The sequence below is a fragment of the Lontra canadensis genome, unplaced genomic scaffold, assembly GCF_010015895.1.
Source record: "Lontra canadensis isolate GAN:19392208 unplaced genomic scaffold, GSC_riverotter_1.0 scaffold25, whole genome shotgun sequence".
NCBI lineage: Eukaryota > Metazoa > Chordata > Mammalia > Carnivora > Mustelidae > Lontra > Lontra canadensis.
In genome coordinates, this window is record NW_022631019.1 from 3,695,775 (window position 1) to 3,713,819 (window position 18,045).

General features: G+C 58.0%; 2 protein-coding genes across 8 annotated transcripts in view; both read left to right on the top strand.

Moving 5' to 3' along the window:
* KCNAB2 (potassium voltage-gated channel subfamily A regulatory beta subunit 2) overlaps positions 1-18,045 on the top strand; it is a 78,381-nt gene that overhangs the window by 38,721 nt on the left and 21,615 nt on the right. For 4 of the 7 annotated variants that reach the window (XM_032863252.1, XM_032863251.1, XM_032863250.1 and 1 more), the window contains 2 exons: positions 16,299-16,342; positions 17,179-17,216. In XM_032863252.1, coding sequence (XP_032719143.1) covers positions 16,299-16,342; positions 17,179-17,216 — 82 coding nt within the window. Of the gene's footprint in view, positions 1-163; positions 397-16,298; positions 16,343-17,178; positions 17,217-18,045 lie in introns of those variants that run through there. The other 3 variants (XM_032863254.1, XM_032863248.1, XM_032863249.1) reach the window with 1 other exon arrangement.
* LOC116870993 (voltage-gated potassium channel subunit beta-1-like) lies at positions 10,244-10,868 on the top strand. Its single transcript, XM_032863256.1, has one exon. It carries the CDS (start codon positions 10,541-10,543, stop codon positions 10,862-10,864), a length of 324 nt encoding a protein of 107 aa, XP_032719147.1. The 5' UTR covers positions 10,244-10,540; the 3' UTR covers positions 10,865-10,868.

The window sequence follows — 18,045 nt, forward strand, 5'->3', positions numbered from 1 at the left end:
GCCAAGACCTGCTGTGGCCGCTGTGGCCGGAGGACGTGTCTCTGCAGCACCCCTGCCCCGGACACAGCCCCCGGGCCTGCACCCGGGCGGGGGGAGGGGCAGCGGCCCCGTCCCTCACTCATCGCCACTCCCCGCGTTTCCCGTCCGGACAGCGGCAGCCCCCGGGCCGGGCGGGACCATGTTGTCCATGACGTACAGCGAGAGCCTGAGGAGCGTGAGCAGCAGGTGTCACTCGGACTGGGCCCTGCACCCCGTGCGCCAGACGGACACGCTGGAGCTGCAGCGGCTGAGGGAGGTGCGGGCGGCCGCCCAGGCCAGGAACATGGAGAGCTTCCTGCGCATGCACGGCCTCTCCCTGGACGGCTGCACCGCCCGGCGCACGGGCATGAAGTACCGGTAAGGGCGGCGCAGGGGCTGGGCAGGACGCGCAGGACCAGGCAGGTGCCACCGGAGGGGGCTGCGGGAGCGCGGCGAGTGACGGGACGGGACGCCGGGTGGAGGGCACGAGTTCACGGAGTCCGGCCACGCGGACACGTGCGAGGGGAAATCAAAGTCTGTCCTCCCCGGCATCATCCTGCCCTCCAGGACCAGCACGATGACCGCTTTGATATGCGCTCCGCGGGAGAAGAGCGCGGTTTCTTGACAACGCTTTGCAGCAGGGGTTCAGTGCGCGGTTGTCCTTTGCCTTCTTGCGCCGTCGCTGGGACAGCTGAGTGACGGGGGGCTGGCTAGACACGAATTCCCGAAAAGGCCTCTCAGTTCGTCACCTCTGATAAGCTCGTCCTGGCGCCAGACCAGACGTCTGCCCGGGCTGGGTGCGGTTGTGCTTGAGCAAGGACGTGTTCTGCTCTCGTCGCACCATGAGCTGGACCGTCCTCACGGGCGGGGAGGGCGGTTTTCCGCAGGCGGCCTCCGAAATTAGCTGCCCGCCCCTGCGCCCGCGTCCGCAGCAGAGGCCCCTGTGCTCTCCAGGTGACAGGCGCGGAGGGCTCGCTCTGCTTGGAAGTTCAGAAGGATGTTCTGTGTAGCTGGCTGGTCTTTGAAATCAGCATCTGGGGCAGCGCTCTGGTCGGCCCACTTTCTGGGCTGAGAGCCTCCGGGAGCGGCCGGAGAGCCCCAGAGCTGGCGCTTGCATCTATCCATTGCAGGCGCTCCGGTTTTGTTCCTGTGTTAAATTTGAATTTCAAATAAACTTTTTTTTTTTTTTTAGTGTAAGTATATCCCACACAGTATTTGGGCCATACTTATACTACAACCTTGTTTCTCCGAAGTTCAGACGTTATTGGGCATCCCGTCTTTGATGCGGCTTCCGTCTAACACAGGCCCCGGGGGGTGTCTGGTTGCTCTCTGGGGAGGAGAGCAGAGACCAGCCCAATGGCTTTAACAGGCCGCTGTGGACTCGTGTCTGGACCTGCGGCCCATTGTTTGTTTGATCGTGTGGTTGCCATTTAAAGAAACAAGGCACTTCTGCTGTGAGTCCATTAGATGGCAGAATTCTTAAGGTTTTGTGTTCTAAATCCAGCTGTCAGCGGGGACAGAGTATCAGCTGGTTTGGCCCCAGCAGCTCCTAATTCTAGTGGAAATTTCTCAAGAGGGAGATGAGACTGGGGGGCAGGGGTGGGGCACTGGTCACTGATGCTTGTCATTAATTCAGCAGATGTTTACTAGGGGTTTTTGGCTCCAGGGGTGCCTGGGTGGCTCAGACGGTTGAGTGTCTGCCTGCGCCTCAGTTGCATTCCTGGGGTCCTGGCATCGAGTCCCTTGTTGGGCCCCCTGCTCCGCAGGGAGTCTGCTTCTCCCTCTGCCCCTCCCCCCACCCCGCTCACTCACTCTCACTCTCATGCTCTCGGTCTCTCTCTCAAATAAATAAGTAAAACCTTTAAAAAAGGGGGAGGCGGGTCTGTTGGGTCCAGATGCCACACAAACAAGATGGACAGGGCCCCCACCCTCGTGGACGGTACATCCTTATTCAGGGAAGCAGAGAAAAAGCAAGTAACCACCTAAGGAAGTAAGACAAGCCCGGCACAGCTGAGACCACGACCATCTGAAAGGGGGACATGTTAAGATGCAGCGTGGAACCTTCCAGGCCAAGGAGACAGGGGAACATCTGGCCGGCGTGGCTGGGCCAGCACGAGGCAGGTGGAGGGCAATAGGGTGAGGCAAAGCGGCTTCCCCCCTGGAAGACCCCAGCCCCCTCCGTGGTGGATACAGTTCGTGATGGCAGGTGCACCGGGGAGAGTCGTGTCCACGCTGAACCCCAGAATGTGGCCTTGTTTGGAAATAGGGTCATTGCGGATGGACTCAGTTAAGACGAGGCCCTCCTGCGGTAGGGTGGACCCTAACTCTGATGCCTGGTGCCCCGGAAAGAAGGCCATATGAGGACACGCGGGGATCAGGCCACATGATGGAGTAGGCAGAGAATAGACGCGATCACGAGTCTGGGGATACCTGCAGCCACCAGGAGCTGGAGGAGGCAGGGGGCGGGGGTCCCCTGGAGCCTCCAGAGGGAAACTGCCCTGCCCACAGCTGGATCTCAGACTTCTGGCCTCCAGAACTCAGAGAGGATCTATTTCTAGTCTTTGAAGCCCCACAGGTTGTGGTGCTCCATTTTGGGAGCCCCAGGAAGCTAACATGGGGTGGGGGGAGACGGGAGCCAATCGCTTATTCGCCTGACACCCCAAGGAAAATCTGGACCCCATCAGAAACGTGGGGAGCTAGCCAGGGGGCTAAGAACCCAGGGAAAACCCACTTTCCAGGGGGCAGAGGGGAACAGAAACCACAGCGCCTTTCACATTTGATGGGCCAAAGGTGGTCACACCCACACGGCCCCTTCTTTATCTGGCAGATTTCATCTTGCTGCCTCCAGGGGTGTTGCAGTTATCGGGAAAACAGGCCTCTGCGACTAATGCCCACAGTTATTAAAGATCCCAGATAAGTGCTGCCCCACGGCCACCATCCCCGCCAGCAGCGGGGCTGCGACTCCGTTAAACTCGGTCTTAAATATTAATGTAAAAAAGATAATGCCTCCAGATACGCGCCTGCTCTGGGGAGCAAGGGGACAGCTGGTCCCCAGGCCTGGGCGTTTTATCAGCTGAACTGAGCTCGCAGCTGGGGGAAAGGCTTTCCTGTTAACTTTCTCTGCTGCTTCTTCACTTTCCTCAACTCATGTGGTTTAAAAAAAAAAAATGCATCAAATTTTTAAAGCCACACAGTGCCTGCATGAGCTCCCCTCCCCGCACCCACCCTGGGGAGTAGCTATGGGCAGGGGGTCCAGAGATGTGGCCTCAGAGGTGGCAGCAGCTTTCCCAGCGGACTGGCTAGAGGCCCCAGACCCACATGGCACCTGCTGGACCCAGATCTTGGTTCGGTTCTGCTCCTCCCTGGCCCACCCAGGGTGCCAGGAATGGATCCCAAATCCCCTCGAGGCCACATGGCCTTTCCCTGCTCTGATTTCGGCTTAGACCCACTCCCACTCAGGAGGCTCTGTCCTTCTAGGTCTGGAAGTTGCCAAGCTCGTTCCCTCCTCAGGGCCCTTGCAACGTCTGGTCCCCCCCGATTTTCTCACAGCTGGCTCCCTCCCCTCTATCACATCCTGGTCCTCAGAGAGACTTTCCCAAGCGCCGGGTCGAGCAAATGTGTCCCAGACCATCCTCAGTCCCCCTGTTCTGTCCCCCTGCTGGCCCTCTTATCTGCAGCCCCTAAGAGCAGAGCCTTGCTCGCAGCACCAGGAACATCCCCAGTCTCCATAGGTATGGGGTGGATGGCGCTGACTGGTCTTGGCCCTAACCCCCTTTCCAGAATATTCCCCTGTAAAGTGTGTCTCATCCTTGCTGCTTCCTTGACAACAGGACTGGAGGCAGCATCTGCGCCTCTAAGGCAGCCCCGACAGGGAGGCTGGGGGCACCCTGGGCGGGGAGGCTTGGTCATCCACTTCTGGTGGGGGAGCCCGCCTGTGTGTCTTCGAGTCCTGACCATAGACCATGGGCTCTTACCACAAGCCGGCTCGACCACCAGACAGCATTTGGTTTGTGGCCAGGCTCACTGAGCAGATTCTGCCTCGCTGCTGGTTGTTCACAGGGGATCCCTTACAGCTGAGGCAGCAGAGAGGGCCTCCTGGAAGAGCCGAGAATCCCGGTGTGTCTCCGAGGACAGACGGGCAGGCGGATAGGTAGGCAGGAGGACAGGTGTTTCTCCGAGGACGGGTGGACAGGTGAAAGAGAACGAGCAGAGACCAGAGAGGGACGTTGTGTGGACCAGTCTCAGAGGCTAAGTGGGGATGAGTCCCCCTTGTGAAAGGTCCCATACTGGTTTCCTGCAGCTGCCACAACAAAGTACCACAAATGGGGGTCTTGAAACAACAGACATGGAATCTGTCACAGCTCTGGAGGCCCAGAGTCTGCAGTCCAGGTGTGGGCAGGGCCCCATTCCCTCCGAGAGCTCTAGGGGAGGAGCATTCCCTGCCTGCCTCATCCTTCTTCTGGGGGCTGCCAGCCAGCCCTGGCAACCCTCGGCTCACAGACGAGCTGCTGCAGCCTCTGCCTCCAACTTCACGTGGCTCATTTCCCTCTATGCCTGTCTGTCCCCAAATCTCTCTCCTTATAAGGACACCAGTCATGGGATTTAGGGCCCTCTACTCCAGTCCGACCCCCCCGTAGCCTGACATCATCTACAAAGACCCCCCCTTCAAGTAAGTTCACAGTCGCAGATAGACGAGTCGGGATTCAACATGTCTTCTTGGGGACGCGTTTCCACCCACAGTAGGTGCCAAGGGCTCACTCCACTCCTTGAGCCTGCCCGAGCGAGGGTGAGTGCCCTGGGAGGAAGTCCGGCTCCCTGCGGTACCTGTATGACCTTCGGTGAGTCACCTGGCCTCTCTGTGTCTCCGTTTCCCCCTCTGGAAAGTGGAGACCGTGTGCACTTCCTCACGGAATTGTCCAGAGGGCTGTGTAAGGCAGTGACGTCGCTTGGAGCTCCAGGCATGGCCGTTGGTGGGAGAGAAGCATGGTCTTGGAGGCAGTCGCACTGGGAGGTGTAGCCCACGTCCCGTGTGAACAAGGAGCAGGCGTGGAAGGAAGGGAGGAGGAAACAGGGAAGGAGGTTAGGTAGGCAGAGACCAGCCAGTCGTTCGGGAAGAGCTGCCCTGACAGGAACTGGGGCTGGGAGGACAACAGGCGTGGGGTGTCTCGTGGGTCTCCGTGGAGGGCTGACCGGGACCACAGCGTCAGCAGAGCAGCCCCCCATCATGGGGCAGAAGGGGCTGCAGTGATCCTAATGCCCCCACTGGTGGGTTCTCTGTAACAGGTGTTTTCCCAGTCAGCCTGGCCTCAGGAATCAGGGGCCACGTCTGTGAGCAGTACGGATCCCTAGGCCTCCACCCCAATATTTGGGGGGAACCCACCCCCAAGAGGCTCTTCTCCTTGGGCAAGGATGGGGACCAGGGTGGTTGGTTCTGTGCTGTCCATCTGGAAAGGCAGGGGTCAGCACAGCCCAATCAAATCCATACACAGCCCCAGGCAGCACCCCGGGCGGACCCCTGGCCCTTTAATCACCCTTTAATCAGAGGGTCCGAGAGCAGGATCTCCTCTGCGGGCCGGGACCCCAACACACTGCTCCCCTCCCAGCCTGTCCCCTCTGTGAATGAGGGCGGACCCAGCGTCAGCCTTCCCTACTTGATCTCTCTGTACCTCAGTTTCCTCGAGTGTGAGTGGACCATCACGGCATCCACCTGGCAGGGTGCAGTGGGACGCAGCTTGCACCGGGAGCACAGTTTCTGTGTGAGTCGCTGGCCCAGAGGTGCTCCGGAAGGTGCCAGGAGCACTTACTCTGGGCCAGCACAGCTGCCCCGTACCAGGTGTCAACTAAGAAGTGAAAGGAGAAAAGTTGCTGTTTGGCCACTGGTTGGCCTTTTTCCCACTCTAGGGCCATTAGTGCTGGACGTGACTGGGGTGTGACATCCTGAAGGAAGCCCCCAGGAGGTCTTTAGCTCTTACCTACCAGACGACACCTCCTCCAGAAGGCCACCAGTCTGCCACCCTTTGCTTAGAAATTCAGGGGCAGGACCTCCCATTCACTGGAGAAACCATCAACTCATCAGCATCCACCCCCCTCCCCTGCGACAGGAAGTCACCTTTGGGGGCAAAACATGCCCCATTCAGGCAGCCTTGCTGATGCAGGGGAGGCGCCCTGGCCGCTGCAGGCACAGCTGCTCATCTTCACTTTTTTTTTTCTTTAGGTTTATTTATCTTATTTTAGAGAGTGAGCAAGCATGAGCGGGAGGGGCAGAGGAAGAGGGAGAGAGAATCTCAAGCAGACTCCATCCTTAGCCTGGAGCCTGATGTGGGGTTCGATCTCATGGACCGTGAGATCAGGATCCGAGCAGAAACCAAGAGTGGGGCGCTTAAGTCACTGAGCCACCCAGGCGCGCCTCGTCCTCACTCTGGAGTGAAGACTAGTCTGCGCTCTTAAAAGTCATCTTTACAACTTCTACTCCAGGCCTTGAGGCTTCCAGGGGCCTCGCTGTGGATGGGAGAGTGCCCGTCGCCTCCCACGGTGAGCCTGTCCCCATCTCGGAGGAGCCGGCCTGGCTGGGCTGAAGCTTTCCTGTCTCTCCTGCCCTCCCGGGTGGCTGGGCCGGAAGCTTCTCTTCCGAGCAGCTCTCTGTAGCGGCATTCTGCGGACAAAGAGGAGAGCTTTAAATTGGGGTGCTTGTCTCTGAGGAGTCGCAGCTGGAACTAGCTGTTTTGTTGTAACAACAGCAGCTACTAGAGAGGCCGAAAACCCAGAAAACTTATGTGTCAAAATCCACCAGCCACACTCACTGCTTCTGCTCAAAGCCCATCTCAAGTCGACCATCGCAGGTCTGGAATTCACCCTCCTCCCCTAAACCATCCGAAAGAGTGGCCCTTTCGGGATGACTTTTCATCATGGCCAGTTTGGTTCAAGGGATAAAGCTTCCAGCTTTTCCACTCTTGTCTAATTCCTGTGACTGCCTATGAGTATGGCAAGTCGTGAACCCTGTTTTAGGCAAGTGGAAAGTTACAGACTCTGGTCAGCCTTTAAACATCCCCCTGCCCGTCTTCTCCACATGACAGTTCTCTGCTGAGAACAGCATCTCTTTGTCCTGGATTTCCACAGGGAGTTCTGACGTCAAATATTCACATCCGTCGTTTCCGTGATACGTAACAATGGGATGGAGCGAGGACTAGCTCAGGACCAGCGCAGGACCCTGCTCAGTCCTACCAACATCTGGGAGGGGTGCTCCTTGCCACCAGAAACCAGCAACTGGTTCCTCGCACCATGGTGTATCACTGGGTAGAACATAGTTGGTGGCATCTGGAGGAGGGAAAGGTTACTGGTGCTTGGGGGACTGGCTTCACCCTGCACGTATTATCAGAGGGTGAGGAGGACTTCGGAGCCAGAGAAATAGGAAGGGCACTCTCACGGGGAAGTACGAGAGTATGGCCCAGAGGCTTTTGAAGCAGATGACTTTTTTTTTTTTTTGCAACGGTTTTATTGAGATGTAATTCATATACCATACAGATGCTTAAAGTGTACAATTCAGTGATTTCAGTACGTTCATAGAGTTGTACGAAAGTCAGCACAATCAATTTTAGAACATTTTAATCTCTCCAAAATGAAGCCCTACACCCACATGAGTCATCCCTCCCCAACTCCCCACTCAACCTCAAAGCTACTTACTGTCTAAATGGATTTGCTTCTTCTGAACACTTCATGCAAACAGAATCCTATGACATGTAGCCTTCTGTGACTGGCTTGTCTCACTTAGCGTAACATTTTCAAGGTCCGTCCACGTCGGAGCATGTGTTGCTTATTTTTTTCCTTCGTATGGCTAATAACATGCTGTTGTGTAGATGGACCATATTTTGTTTTTCCATTATCAATGGATGGACATTTTGGTTGTATCACTTCAGGGCTGTGATGAATAATGCTGCTCTGGACCTTCGTGTTTAAGATTTTTGTGTGGGCATATGTTTTTGGTTCTCTGGGCACGTACCTAGGAGTGGAATCACTGGGTTGTACGGTGAAGCAGATGATGTTTGACACATTGTGGCGACTAAGTCTCTGTGAGTCTTACTTAACCTGGAGCTGCTTAAGGCACGCCGTCTGAGGAGGCCCTGGGGAGTAGTAAGATGCCAGATCTGATCGTTTGCCAGAGCGCAGAGAAATGAAATATCTAAGGAAGAATGAAGCAGGAGACTTCCGCCTCCGCTAGAGCAGGTGCACAGCCCCACTAGAAGCTCTTGATAAAAAAACAAGCTTCCCAGACCCAGCCCCACAGTTGCTGAGTCTGTAGGTCAGCATGAGACCTAGGAATCTGCAACTGTAGCAAGTCCCCCCCCACCGCCCCCCTCCCCAGCATCTGGGTCAGACCTCTGAGCAACCTTGCCCTAGACCATTAGCTCACGAGCCCTGGAAGAAGTGGAGGCCGTCTCTGTCCTCTGCAGCCTCTTTGGCAGGCCTGTGGGCTTCCTAAAGGCCAGAGCCCAACTCAGGGAAAGGTCAGCTGCTGAGTAGGGTCAACACTGCAGACTGCCCTTCCACCTTCCGGCCCTGGCACTCGAGAGCGGCAGGGAGGGCCAGGCAGGCCTGTGCTTATGTGGGCGGGTAAATGAAAAAGGCAGAGCTGGGTCTCTGGGTCCTGAGGCGCCCCCAGTGGCATCTGAAGGTGGTGTCTGTGACCTGCCAGGGCACCCTTGGCAAAGGCCCCAGCTCTGTCCTTGGGTCTGGGTATCGCAGTCAGGAGGTGTCTCCTGCTGCTACAGCAGGCTCAGGGAGGACAAAAGGGGTACAGTTACCAATGAAGAGGTGGGGGTAGAGCAGGCCTATACTGACTCCCACCTCCAAAAATCCTTCATGCTGCGGGATCCTGGGAGTCCATGCCATTTGTGATCTGACCACGCTCTGTGATCTGCGTCAGACACAGAGAACACTGAGGCCTGGAGAGGAAGTCACTTGCCCGAGGCTGCACAGCTCAGGAGCAGAGAGGCCGGGAGAGGAACAAGATTTCATTCTTAACATCCGTGTCAAAAAGGCAGGGCCAGGGCTGAGAGCAAGTTTGGGCGCCCTCCATCCTGAATATCTTTGGGTGGATTCTTTTCTGGGTCCTGTCAGAGTAGAGGGTGGACCGCCAGCTGGTGCGGCGGCCCCGTGGGTCCAAGCTGGGGGAGACAGCATCTTCTTGGACCATGCCCCTCATTTCGTCAGTGGAGGCCCAGAGAGGGCAAGCCCCCTGCCTGTCATCACACAGCAAATTAGCTGCAGAACCTGAACAAGACCCCACCACCTGCTCTCTTCCTCTCTCTCTCTCTGCCCCTCCCTCGTGGCAAGAAAGAAGCTGAAGAGTAGCTTTGGCCAAGGCTCACCTTGCAGGGCAAGGGCGGCACACTCAGGGTCAGGGCCCAAGCCAGCCCCTCCTGCCTCTGGGGGCATCTCTTGGGGGTTTGAAGACACCCCATGAGCTTTGTTCCAGGAGAGCCTTGCTCCCAGCTTTAGCCTGAGCCCATGAGTGTGGGCAAGGAGGACAGAGTAGCAGGGGAAGGTGTCTTTCCTCATTCATTCACGCATCCACTCCAGAAGTATTTACTGCAGTGTGCCGGGAGCTAAGGACGGGAGTGCTAGAACGTCTCTGGTCTCTGGCTCACGACCCCCAGCTTTCTCTCCTCGGGCTGTCTGCCTTACACCATCTAGACAGAGTGGTCTGTTCTCCACATTCCGGGTGATTCGGCTTCTGCTTGTGCTGAAACCTAGTGGAAGCCCCACATCGCTGGGTGCGAGCCGCAAGCAGCTAGAGTTGGCCGCGGCCGCCTGTCGCCTGTCTGATGAGTCCCGGCTGTCAGCCTGGAGCAGCCGGAGCCAGCCTCCCAGGGATCAGCCCAGGGCAGACGGCTGTGCATCCCGTGTCATCAATAATAAATCGCTGGATGGCTCCTGCACTTCTCACCGGTCACCTAATTGACTTGGTGGGAGCCCCGACAACCCGGGGTGCGCAGAGCCAGGAGTTGGGCTCTGGGAAGCCTGGAAAAGCAGCTGCTCCCCGGTGCCCCCCACCCCACCCTCAGCAGCAGCCTGCTTAGCCCCCAGGCTCTCACCCTGTCGGGAGGCGCCCTCCCTTCTCCCTCGGAGGACAGCGATGTCGCGCGGAGGTCGGGAGTAACTGGCAGCCTGGGACGCTGCTGGGCTGGGGGCTGGGACAGCCGGAGCCACGCCAGGGTGAGGGCAGGGGAAGGACCTGCCGAGCCAGAGAAAGATGTGAGGGGAGAGGAAATGGATCCCCCTCCCCACCTGGATTGCCGGGTGCCCTCCGATGAGGTCTTTGCTAGCAGGATTCTGGACATTTGATTCCCTTCCCTCGGACACCGCGCCAGGTTTTTCTATCGTTGCTTTGGGAGATCCTCGCCCCTGAAGGAACGCCTCGCAGCTTCCTGGCGTTCTGAGATAAAGTCTCGTCCTGGGAGAAGGAGGGCTTCTGGAGGCCTGGAAGGAGGGGGACGCGGCCCGGAGCGGGGCGTCCGGCATCGGCATGCAGGTGTCCTTCGTGTGCTCGGAGCACAGCCTCAAGGGCCGGGGCACCGAGGAGCGGCTGGGCCGGCCGGCAGCCAGCAGCCCCAGCCTGGGCTCCCGTGGCCGCTTCCGCGCCGTGGCCATGGTGGCCCGGAGCCTGGGACATCTGTCCACGCAGAGCCTCCCATGCGCCGGTGACACCAGCGTGAAACAGCCGGGGATGAAATATAGGTACGGGGCCCCGGGGGGCTTCAGGGGTTCAGGCTGCCCCCCATCACCCGCCTCAGAGAGGGCCAGGAAAATCTGCAAATCCGTGGTCAGATGTGGGCACTTGGCATCCTGAGAGGCCGGGCGGGGGTGGGGGGGTCTCCTAGCGCCGCACGGACTGGGTGAGAAATACCGTCAGGGCTCGGGCTCAGCCCCAAGTCTCTTTCTTCACCACCGCGGGGTGAGGGGGTTGCAGGGGGACAGGAAGGTGCTTGATGGCTTCTCTTCCTTCTGCCCGTTCGTTTCCTTTGATGGGGCTTGTGGGGGGGGTGGGTATTGGTAACAATAACCAAGCCACCCACAGAGGACCCTGAGATGCTTTCTCTTCCTGGGAACGCCCAGCACTGGCCACAGGCCTTCTGCCCCCCTTGCCCTCCCTGGGGCACACAGGACCCCAGAAGGTGCCCCGTGGGTGGTCTTTGCAGTGAGGGTATCACGACAGGCATTGGTTTGATACTCAGGGAACATTGAGTGAACCATGTGATGAAATTAATTTTCCCTGCCAGACCTGAGCTGGACCCCTGGCCCGGGCTCCTCCACGGGGGACTATGACTCCGCAGGGCACAGGGCAGCATCGGGACGTCCCTGCTGGTGGCTGAGCCCCGGCTGTCCCATGTGCCTCTGCCTGGGCTCTGTCCACCACCAGGCTTCTATGTGCCGAGGGTGTCAGCGGCAGGGACCGTCCTCCTGCTCCCCGCATGTACCCCTCGCCCCACCCTGGGCCTTGCTCAGATGTGCCCCAGGTGCCCCCGGCTGGAAGAGGACAGTCCCAGCTTTGTACAAAAGACCCCTGGGGGCAGGGGCATAGGGCAGCTGTCTTGGGGGGGTCTGGCCTTTCTCAGCCCTTCACCCTTTCTAGAAGGATGCTCCTGGAAAATGATGTTCTTAGAGCAAACAGTCCACGTCAGCTGGACCCAGAGAGTCACACAGGCTCAGAAGGAGCCACGGAAGGTTCTAGCTGTCTCTGAGGACCGTGTCTGGGTTTCTAGCTGGTGGCGCGGCCAACTTGGAAAGTATTGAGAGGCTCACTCCGACACCCAGAGGTAGAGCTTCTACCTCCCCAAACCGGTGCCCAAAGTCGGACCACACGTGAAAGGACCGTGTGGAGTCCCAGGCCGCGTGATGGGGAATTTGGGGAAAACTGAGTCCTTCTGCCTCTCCGCCCGTACCCTCTCCTCCCTTGGGTCCTCGGGGGCGTTTGATTCTCTTGTATGGGCCTCCGGAGGAAAAGCTTGGGTGGGAGGACGCTCCAGAATGGACTTCTCTAGTCTAGAAGCCCTGCTAGCTTGTGCCTCGTGTTACGTGGGGATCCAAAGCTAAGAGTAAACACTGTATTTCAGGTTACATACCTGTTCCCTGCTGCTATTTTTAAGTCAATCCTGGAATCGTTAACAGAGCTAATGTAAGTGAGGCCATTTCTAAAAAAACCTGAAGTGCCACGTAATGGAAAGTCCGGGTATTAACATGATTTCCGGCCGAGGATCCTATGGTCCGTTAAGGAGTAAATCTTGAAGAGCCTGGGTGCTCGAGATAACAGTGTGCGCATGTGTGTCTATGTGTGTCTGTGTGTGTTTGCCCGTGGGCGCGTGTGTGCTGTGTATTTGCACAGATGTGTGTGCATGTGTGTGCACTTGTTTGTGCAAGAGGCCAGGAGAGTGAGACGGACGGTAAGGGGAGATGCTCCTTAGGCTGGGGGTTTTGCAGCGTGAGGAGCTAGGTTCAGATCCCAGCCTCAGCGCTCCCTAACTGGGGGACCCCATCTGTCCTTGCGTGTGCCCCGCTGAGCTTTGCTCGACAGTGTGGGGGAGGAAGGCGGCTTCATACACCCGCAGGAATTGTGGTTTCACAGAGGCTGAAGTGGGAGCCGGAATCCCAACCACTGGGTGCCCATGTGAGTACAGGCTGCCTGCCCTATAGCTGGGTGCCTGCCCCACGGAGCTGCTCCGTAGTGACCATCCCAGGGCCACAGCTAGGATGCAGATGGGGGCCGCAGGGGGCCTGATTGCTCGTTACCCCCCACTCTGACCGCCTCCTTAGGAAGCTGGCCAGGAGGTGCCTCCAGCCACACCCTTTGGTGTTGAGGGAACTAAAGGTGGGTGGCCAGAGTGCCACATTCTCGCTCAGGGACCCAAGAGGGGCTCACTCAGTGTGGGAAAAGCACAATGCCAAGTCCTGTGGATAAGGGGAGGGGCCAGCATTCCGCCCCAAGGGCCTGGCACCTATGCGAGGGCTTCTCGCCCCCCCAGTTACCCAGCAAACACCCCCGAGACCCTGCTGGCCGCTACCATCTGAGGCCGAAGACCTAGAAGCCAGGGCCTGTCATAGGGAGCCTGGAGACTGGGCGCGGGACGGACCTATCAACGGGTCATCTCACCCCCATTTTAATGGCTGCCCCGCAAACACCCCATCTCCCACACTCCTCCCACAAGCTCATTAGAACCACGTTGCTCTGTCACCGGCTCAACGTGTTGTCCTCCACCACTTGGCTGAATTTAAAGGCCTTGGACTCTTTTTAAAGGGTCAGTAATTCCTGGGGTCCACAGTGCAGTGTCAAGGGGTGAGGGCACCTGGTGGCTAATATCCTGGGCATCGGCGCTATCCTCCGGCAGAGGTTAAACCCACGAGTCCTCCTTAGCGTTTTTCCAGATGACAGGAGAGATATGAGGCAATCCATGGAGGCCAGCATCGCTTGGGTTTAGAGAGTTAGCCAACTACTTTGTCATTAGGTCGACCAAATTAGGGGAGAAAACTATAGGAGACGATGTTCAATGTTCGAGTCTCAAGGGGGTTTCAAGGGGCAGCGTGTCCCCAGCCCCGGTCCAGAAGAGGCGGACTTGGTGGCGCTCCCCACCCGCACTGAGCAGCCGTATTTATAAAGCATTTTGCCTGGAGATACCCTGTCCCTTCTCATTCCTTCTCCCGAGGACTGCCAGTGGATGGCAGAACTAATACCGTCATTTTATCGGGGAGACAACTTGAGCGGGGTAATTACAGCATCACGCGGTGCCCTAGTTTTGTTAAATTACTCCTGTGGGCAGTGGGCGGGGAAGCAGCTGGAGAGCTGAATGCCCTGGGTCCTGGCCCACTCTGGTGGGCAAGGGGTGCCAGGCGCCCCTTTCAGCTACAGACCCAGGCGAGCGCAGTTCTGTGCTCTCATCTGTCTGTTGCTAAAGCCACTCATCCCCCTCCCCAAACACTCAGCGTGTGCACGCATCTGGTTCCACACTGGTGAAAGGGATTTTCAGGAGGATGTACCTAAAATGCAGCCTTCCGCAGAGCCTGGCCAGGAAACTCCTTCCCACGGTCACTAGTGGGAGTTTTGCCGAGTCGGGAACTCAGCCTCCCTTCCAGCACCTGCATTTATGGAGACCAGCTGCCCGAGGCCCTGGGAGTGCCCGGGCATTGCACACAGGGTCCAGTGGTCTTTGTGTCCTGCGCATTTCCAGGGAATGGGTCCACAGCCTTTATCGTTTCTCAAAGGGGCTGTGACCCCGAGCAGTGAGGAACTACTGATCAGAATCTTGGATCCCTTGTTTCTTCCAGGCTGCTTGCAAGGAAGGCTCTGATTTTTGGCCACAGCTACTTTCTAGCTAACGGGGGGACAATCACCTGCACTGTTGAGCAGGCCTGGCCCGATGCACGATCAATAGATGATACGGTGGCGCCTTTCTTCCTTTTATTAAAAAACACGACTTTTTAATTCCAGTTTATGTATAGACAACAAAACACAAATTAACTTTCTGCTTAGAAGCAAGATCAATTCAAGCGTGATTCGAAGTTCATCAGAAAAGCTTTAAGTCCTGTCTTCGACTGCTCAGCCCTTACATTTCGTGCACGGTGTATTTTAACTCTCATGGCAAATCAGAAGATAAATCAGGAATGTTCTGAGTATGTTCCCACAGGCTTGTAGAGAGGCGATAGCACTGTGCACGCTTACAACATGGTAACATATCGCCTTCCTTTCCGGCAGCCGCAAACCCAAGTTGCTCTGGGTCGGATCATAGGAGCCGTGGGCTGAGGGCACCGTCAGATTATTTCACTGATTTTTAGGGGAGAAGAACAGGGAAGGCTTCCGTTTTTTTAACTCAGTAGCTTTGCAAAGCTCTTTGATTTGTCTGTTGCTTCTCACGTGAGGAAAAGGCAGGGTCAGCGTCCTGTGACACCTGGTCACCTGTTACCTCGTTTCACCCTTGCGGCCAGCCCTGGGAGCCCGTTCTGCAGAGGGGTACACTGAGGCAGCAGGTGACATCATGCACCCAGGGTTTCAGCTGTGGCTTCAGAGCCTCTGCTCGAGTGGCTCCCCTCCCTGACAGGTACCAGCAGCTGTTCTGAACTTGCGTAGGGAAAATTCCATCGCTCCCTGCAGGAACAGTGGGCTGGCAGCCGGGACGGTTTCAATGGGAAATTTGAGAAGAAACCTGGGCCTTCTAGAACTATTTTAAAATTTGGTGACTCAAACCGTTTACAAGTTTGTTACATCCCCTCCCCACCCCTTGTGACCGCCTGTGACATGGGCAGGGTCCTGGGGTCTGGGAAGCAGGAAACCAAGGCTTCAGAGGGTCCGAGGGGGCCGGGTTTGGGTAGAGACACTGAGGACACAGGGAAACGCTGAAGCCCTCAGGGAAGGAGGCTGGGGTTCACCCTCTGAGTCTGTCACAACTCCCTGACTTTCCACTGCCTGGCTGGGTGCTGCAGCCTGGGCTGGTCCCAGGACCAGGACGCTGGCCGCGGGTGTGCCCCGAGGGGAGCGGATCCCACCCTGCCCATGGACCTCACCATGTGAGCAGCTCACATCCTGCATCCACCGTGAATGGGGAAAGGCGCGCGCCATCGTGGTGGGGAGCCCAGTGGACTCCTGGCCCCTCGGCTCCTGGGCAGGTCCAGTGTGCTCTTGTGTAAAATGGGAATGTGGGGAAAGGAAGGCCCTGACCCACAGAGCAGTGGGAGTTAGAGGACGTGATGCTTGAAGACCTTCCGGCCTGTGGCTGCTCCTGTGGGCCCCAGCCAGCCTGTGCCAGGACAAACAGGCCAGGACAGGTGGCCATCCCAATCCTCAGCAGAGCACGGCCACCCTCCGTGACCTCCTAAGGACATGAGTAATGGCTGTGGCCCCTTCACGTGGACCCTGGGATCTTCATCCGGCAGGTACCTCGGCAGGCCCGTGATGACCGGGTACCACCAGGCCTCAATCATCGCATTCCCCTGATCTCTTTCGAGGAGGCTCTCCAGGCCCCACTGTGGTCACCAGCGTGGCCTGGCCATGTGGCCATGCTCTGGCGTGGGCATGGCAGGCGGGGGGACGGACAGTTGGCTCTTTATGCCTAAAGGCCGGTGAGCCACAGGCCTCTCTCCAGATGACCCCTTGCCTTCAGAGTCTCAAAAGATACATTGACTGGAGGGGGGGTTCAAGCTGGGGGTTGGGCTTTGGGAACAGCAGAGGGGGCAGGGCTGTGCTTGGCTGGCAGGTCCTGTCCCTGTCACCAAGAACTTACACCAAGTTTGTTTTCCAGGAACTTGGGCAAGTCGGGCCTGCGGGTCTCCTGCCTGGGGCTCGGTGAGTGTGGGGGCTCCCTTGGTCCAATGCCATCCCGGGAGGCTGGGGCTTTGGGAGGGCTGAAGGGGCCAGCCCTGGGGGGAGGGTTGGGAGCCAGGATTAGGGGGATGGTGAGGCTCAGTTGCCACAGCAACCAGGAGGTTGGGGGGTGCCTCAGGAGAGGGATAGGGGAGGCGAGGGGAGCACCAGAGGCCTTGTGCACGCACAGACCCCTGCCTCACACCAGAAAATCAGAGAAGGCCCCTGGCCCCAGGTGTGTCCGGAGAGCATCTTCTCTCTTTGCAAGACTGAGTCCTCATAGAGGGCAGATGGCTTGTGCCCTTTTATCTAGGCTTTCCCCAGATGTGAGCTCTGTTCCCAGAATACACTGTCCCTCCCCCTCCCTGGTACCCACAGTATGCTCCCGACACACCCCTGAACACAGACACAGGTACACACGCACACACACACATGTGCTGCCCAGCAAGCACGAGGGCATGGCTGTCAGACTGCCCCGTTTTCACGGGGGGCATTCCTCGTCCTGCTCCCTGGGGCAGGTCACCAGAGTAGGAGCCCATCGGCTTGAGCCCCAACAAGCATTTCAAAGACCTGCAGTCCTCTGCCTGCTCCGGGCACTTCCTGTCCCCCGGTTTGGTGTCCCCAAGAGAGGGAGACTTGCCCTGAAGGCCTAGTGTCCCCACGTGCTGGGGACGTGCTCACTGCAGAGCGAGTGGCATGGTGGCCTGTGGCTGTCCCCCAGGCCCTGCAACCTGAGGGCCGAGCACCCTGGGTGTGGGGGCGGGGTGGCAAGCTCCCTGGAGAGGTTCTCTGACTTGAGCCCATGTGTCTCCTTCCAGGAACATGGGTGACCTTCGGAGGCCAGATCACCGATGAGGTAAGACGGGGCTCCCACAGGCCGCAGGTCCCAGCAGAGGCTGGCCACGGTGGGCACCTGGTTGAGTCCGCCGCATGAACCACTGGGCCGGCGCTCACAGTGGCCGCCACTCAAGGGTGCCGTGGCCCTCTGGGGCAGCAGGAAGGGTGAGGGGAGCCACGGCAGCGTTAAAAGATGCCAAATCCGGTGCCTGCCCTTCGCAGCTGGGTGCCTTGGGGCGTCTGTGATCCCCAAAAGGCCCAGAATCTCGGGTTCCTCACCTGCATAGCACCCAGTCCCCCGCTAGCCGGGAAAATCCAGGGGCCCCTCTTCTCCCAAGTACACAGCTGCGCGTCTTTCTAAGCTGCTCAGGCAGAGTACCGACCGGGATCTGCCACTTCAGCCCCTGCTGGGGTTGTTTGGAAAGCAGAGTCTGCGAATACCCAGCCCCCGCGCCCCCCCATTTCCCCTCACTGTCATTCAGCCTGTGCTCGCCAGCCCGCCAGCCCGCCAGCCCAGGGCGCTCGCTGGGGCTCCTCTCTGCTCGCTGTGAGCAGGTGCCCCCAGAGTCTGTTGGGGAGGGGCCTGCGCACCCCAAGGCTGGGCGCACTTCTGGGCAGCAGAGTGATTCTCTGGGAAGGGAGGGCAGTGACATCTGCTCCGAGACCCCTGGACATCTGCCCGCGGAGCTGTCCTCACGTCTGCCCTGCTTACTCTCGGGAAGGTTGCATTTAAAAATTAATAAGTGCGCTCATCTGAGACCTCGTTCGCTGTGATTGCCCAGTCAAGTTTCCAAAGGAAAAGCTTTGCTTCTGTCAAAATCTAAATGTATTTCATTTGCGCTTTTATC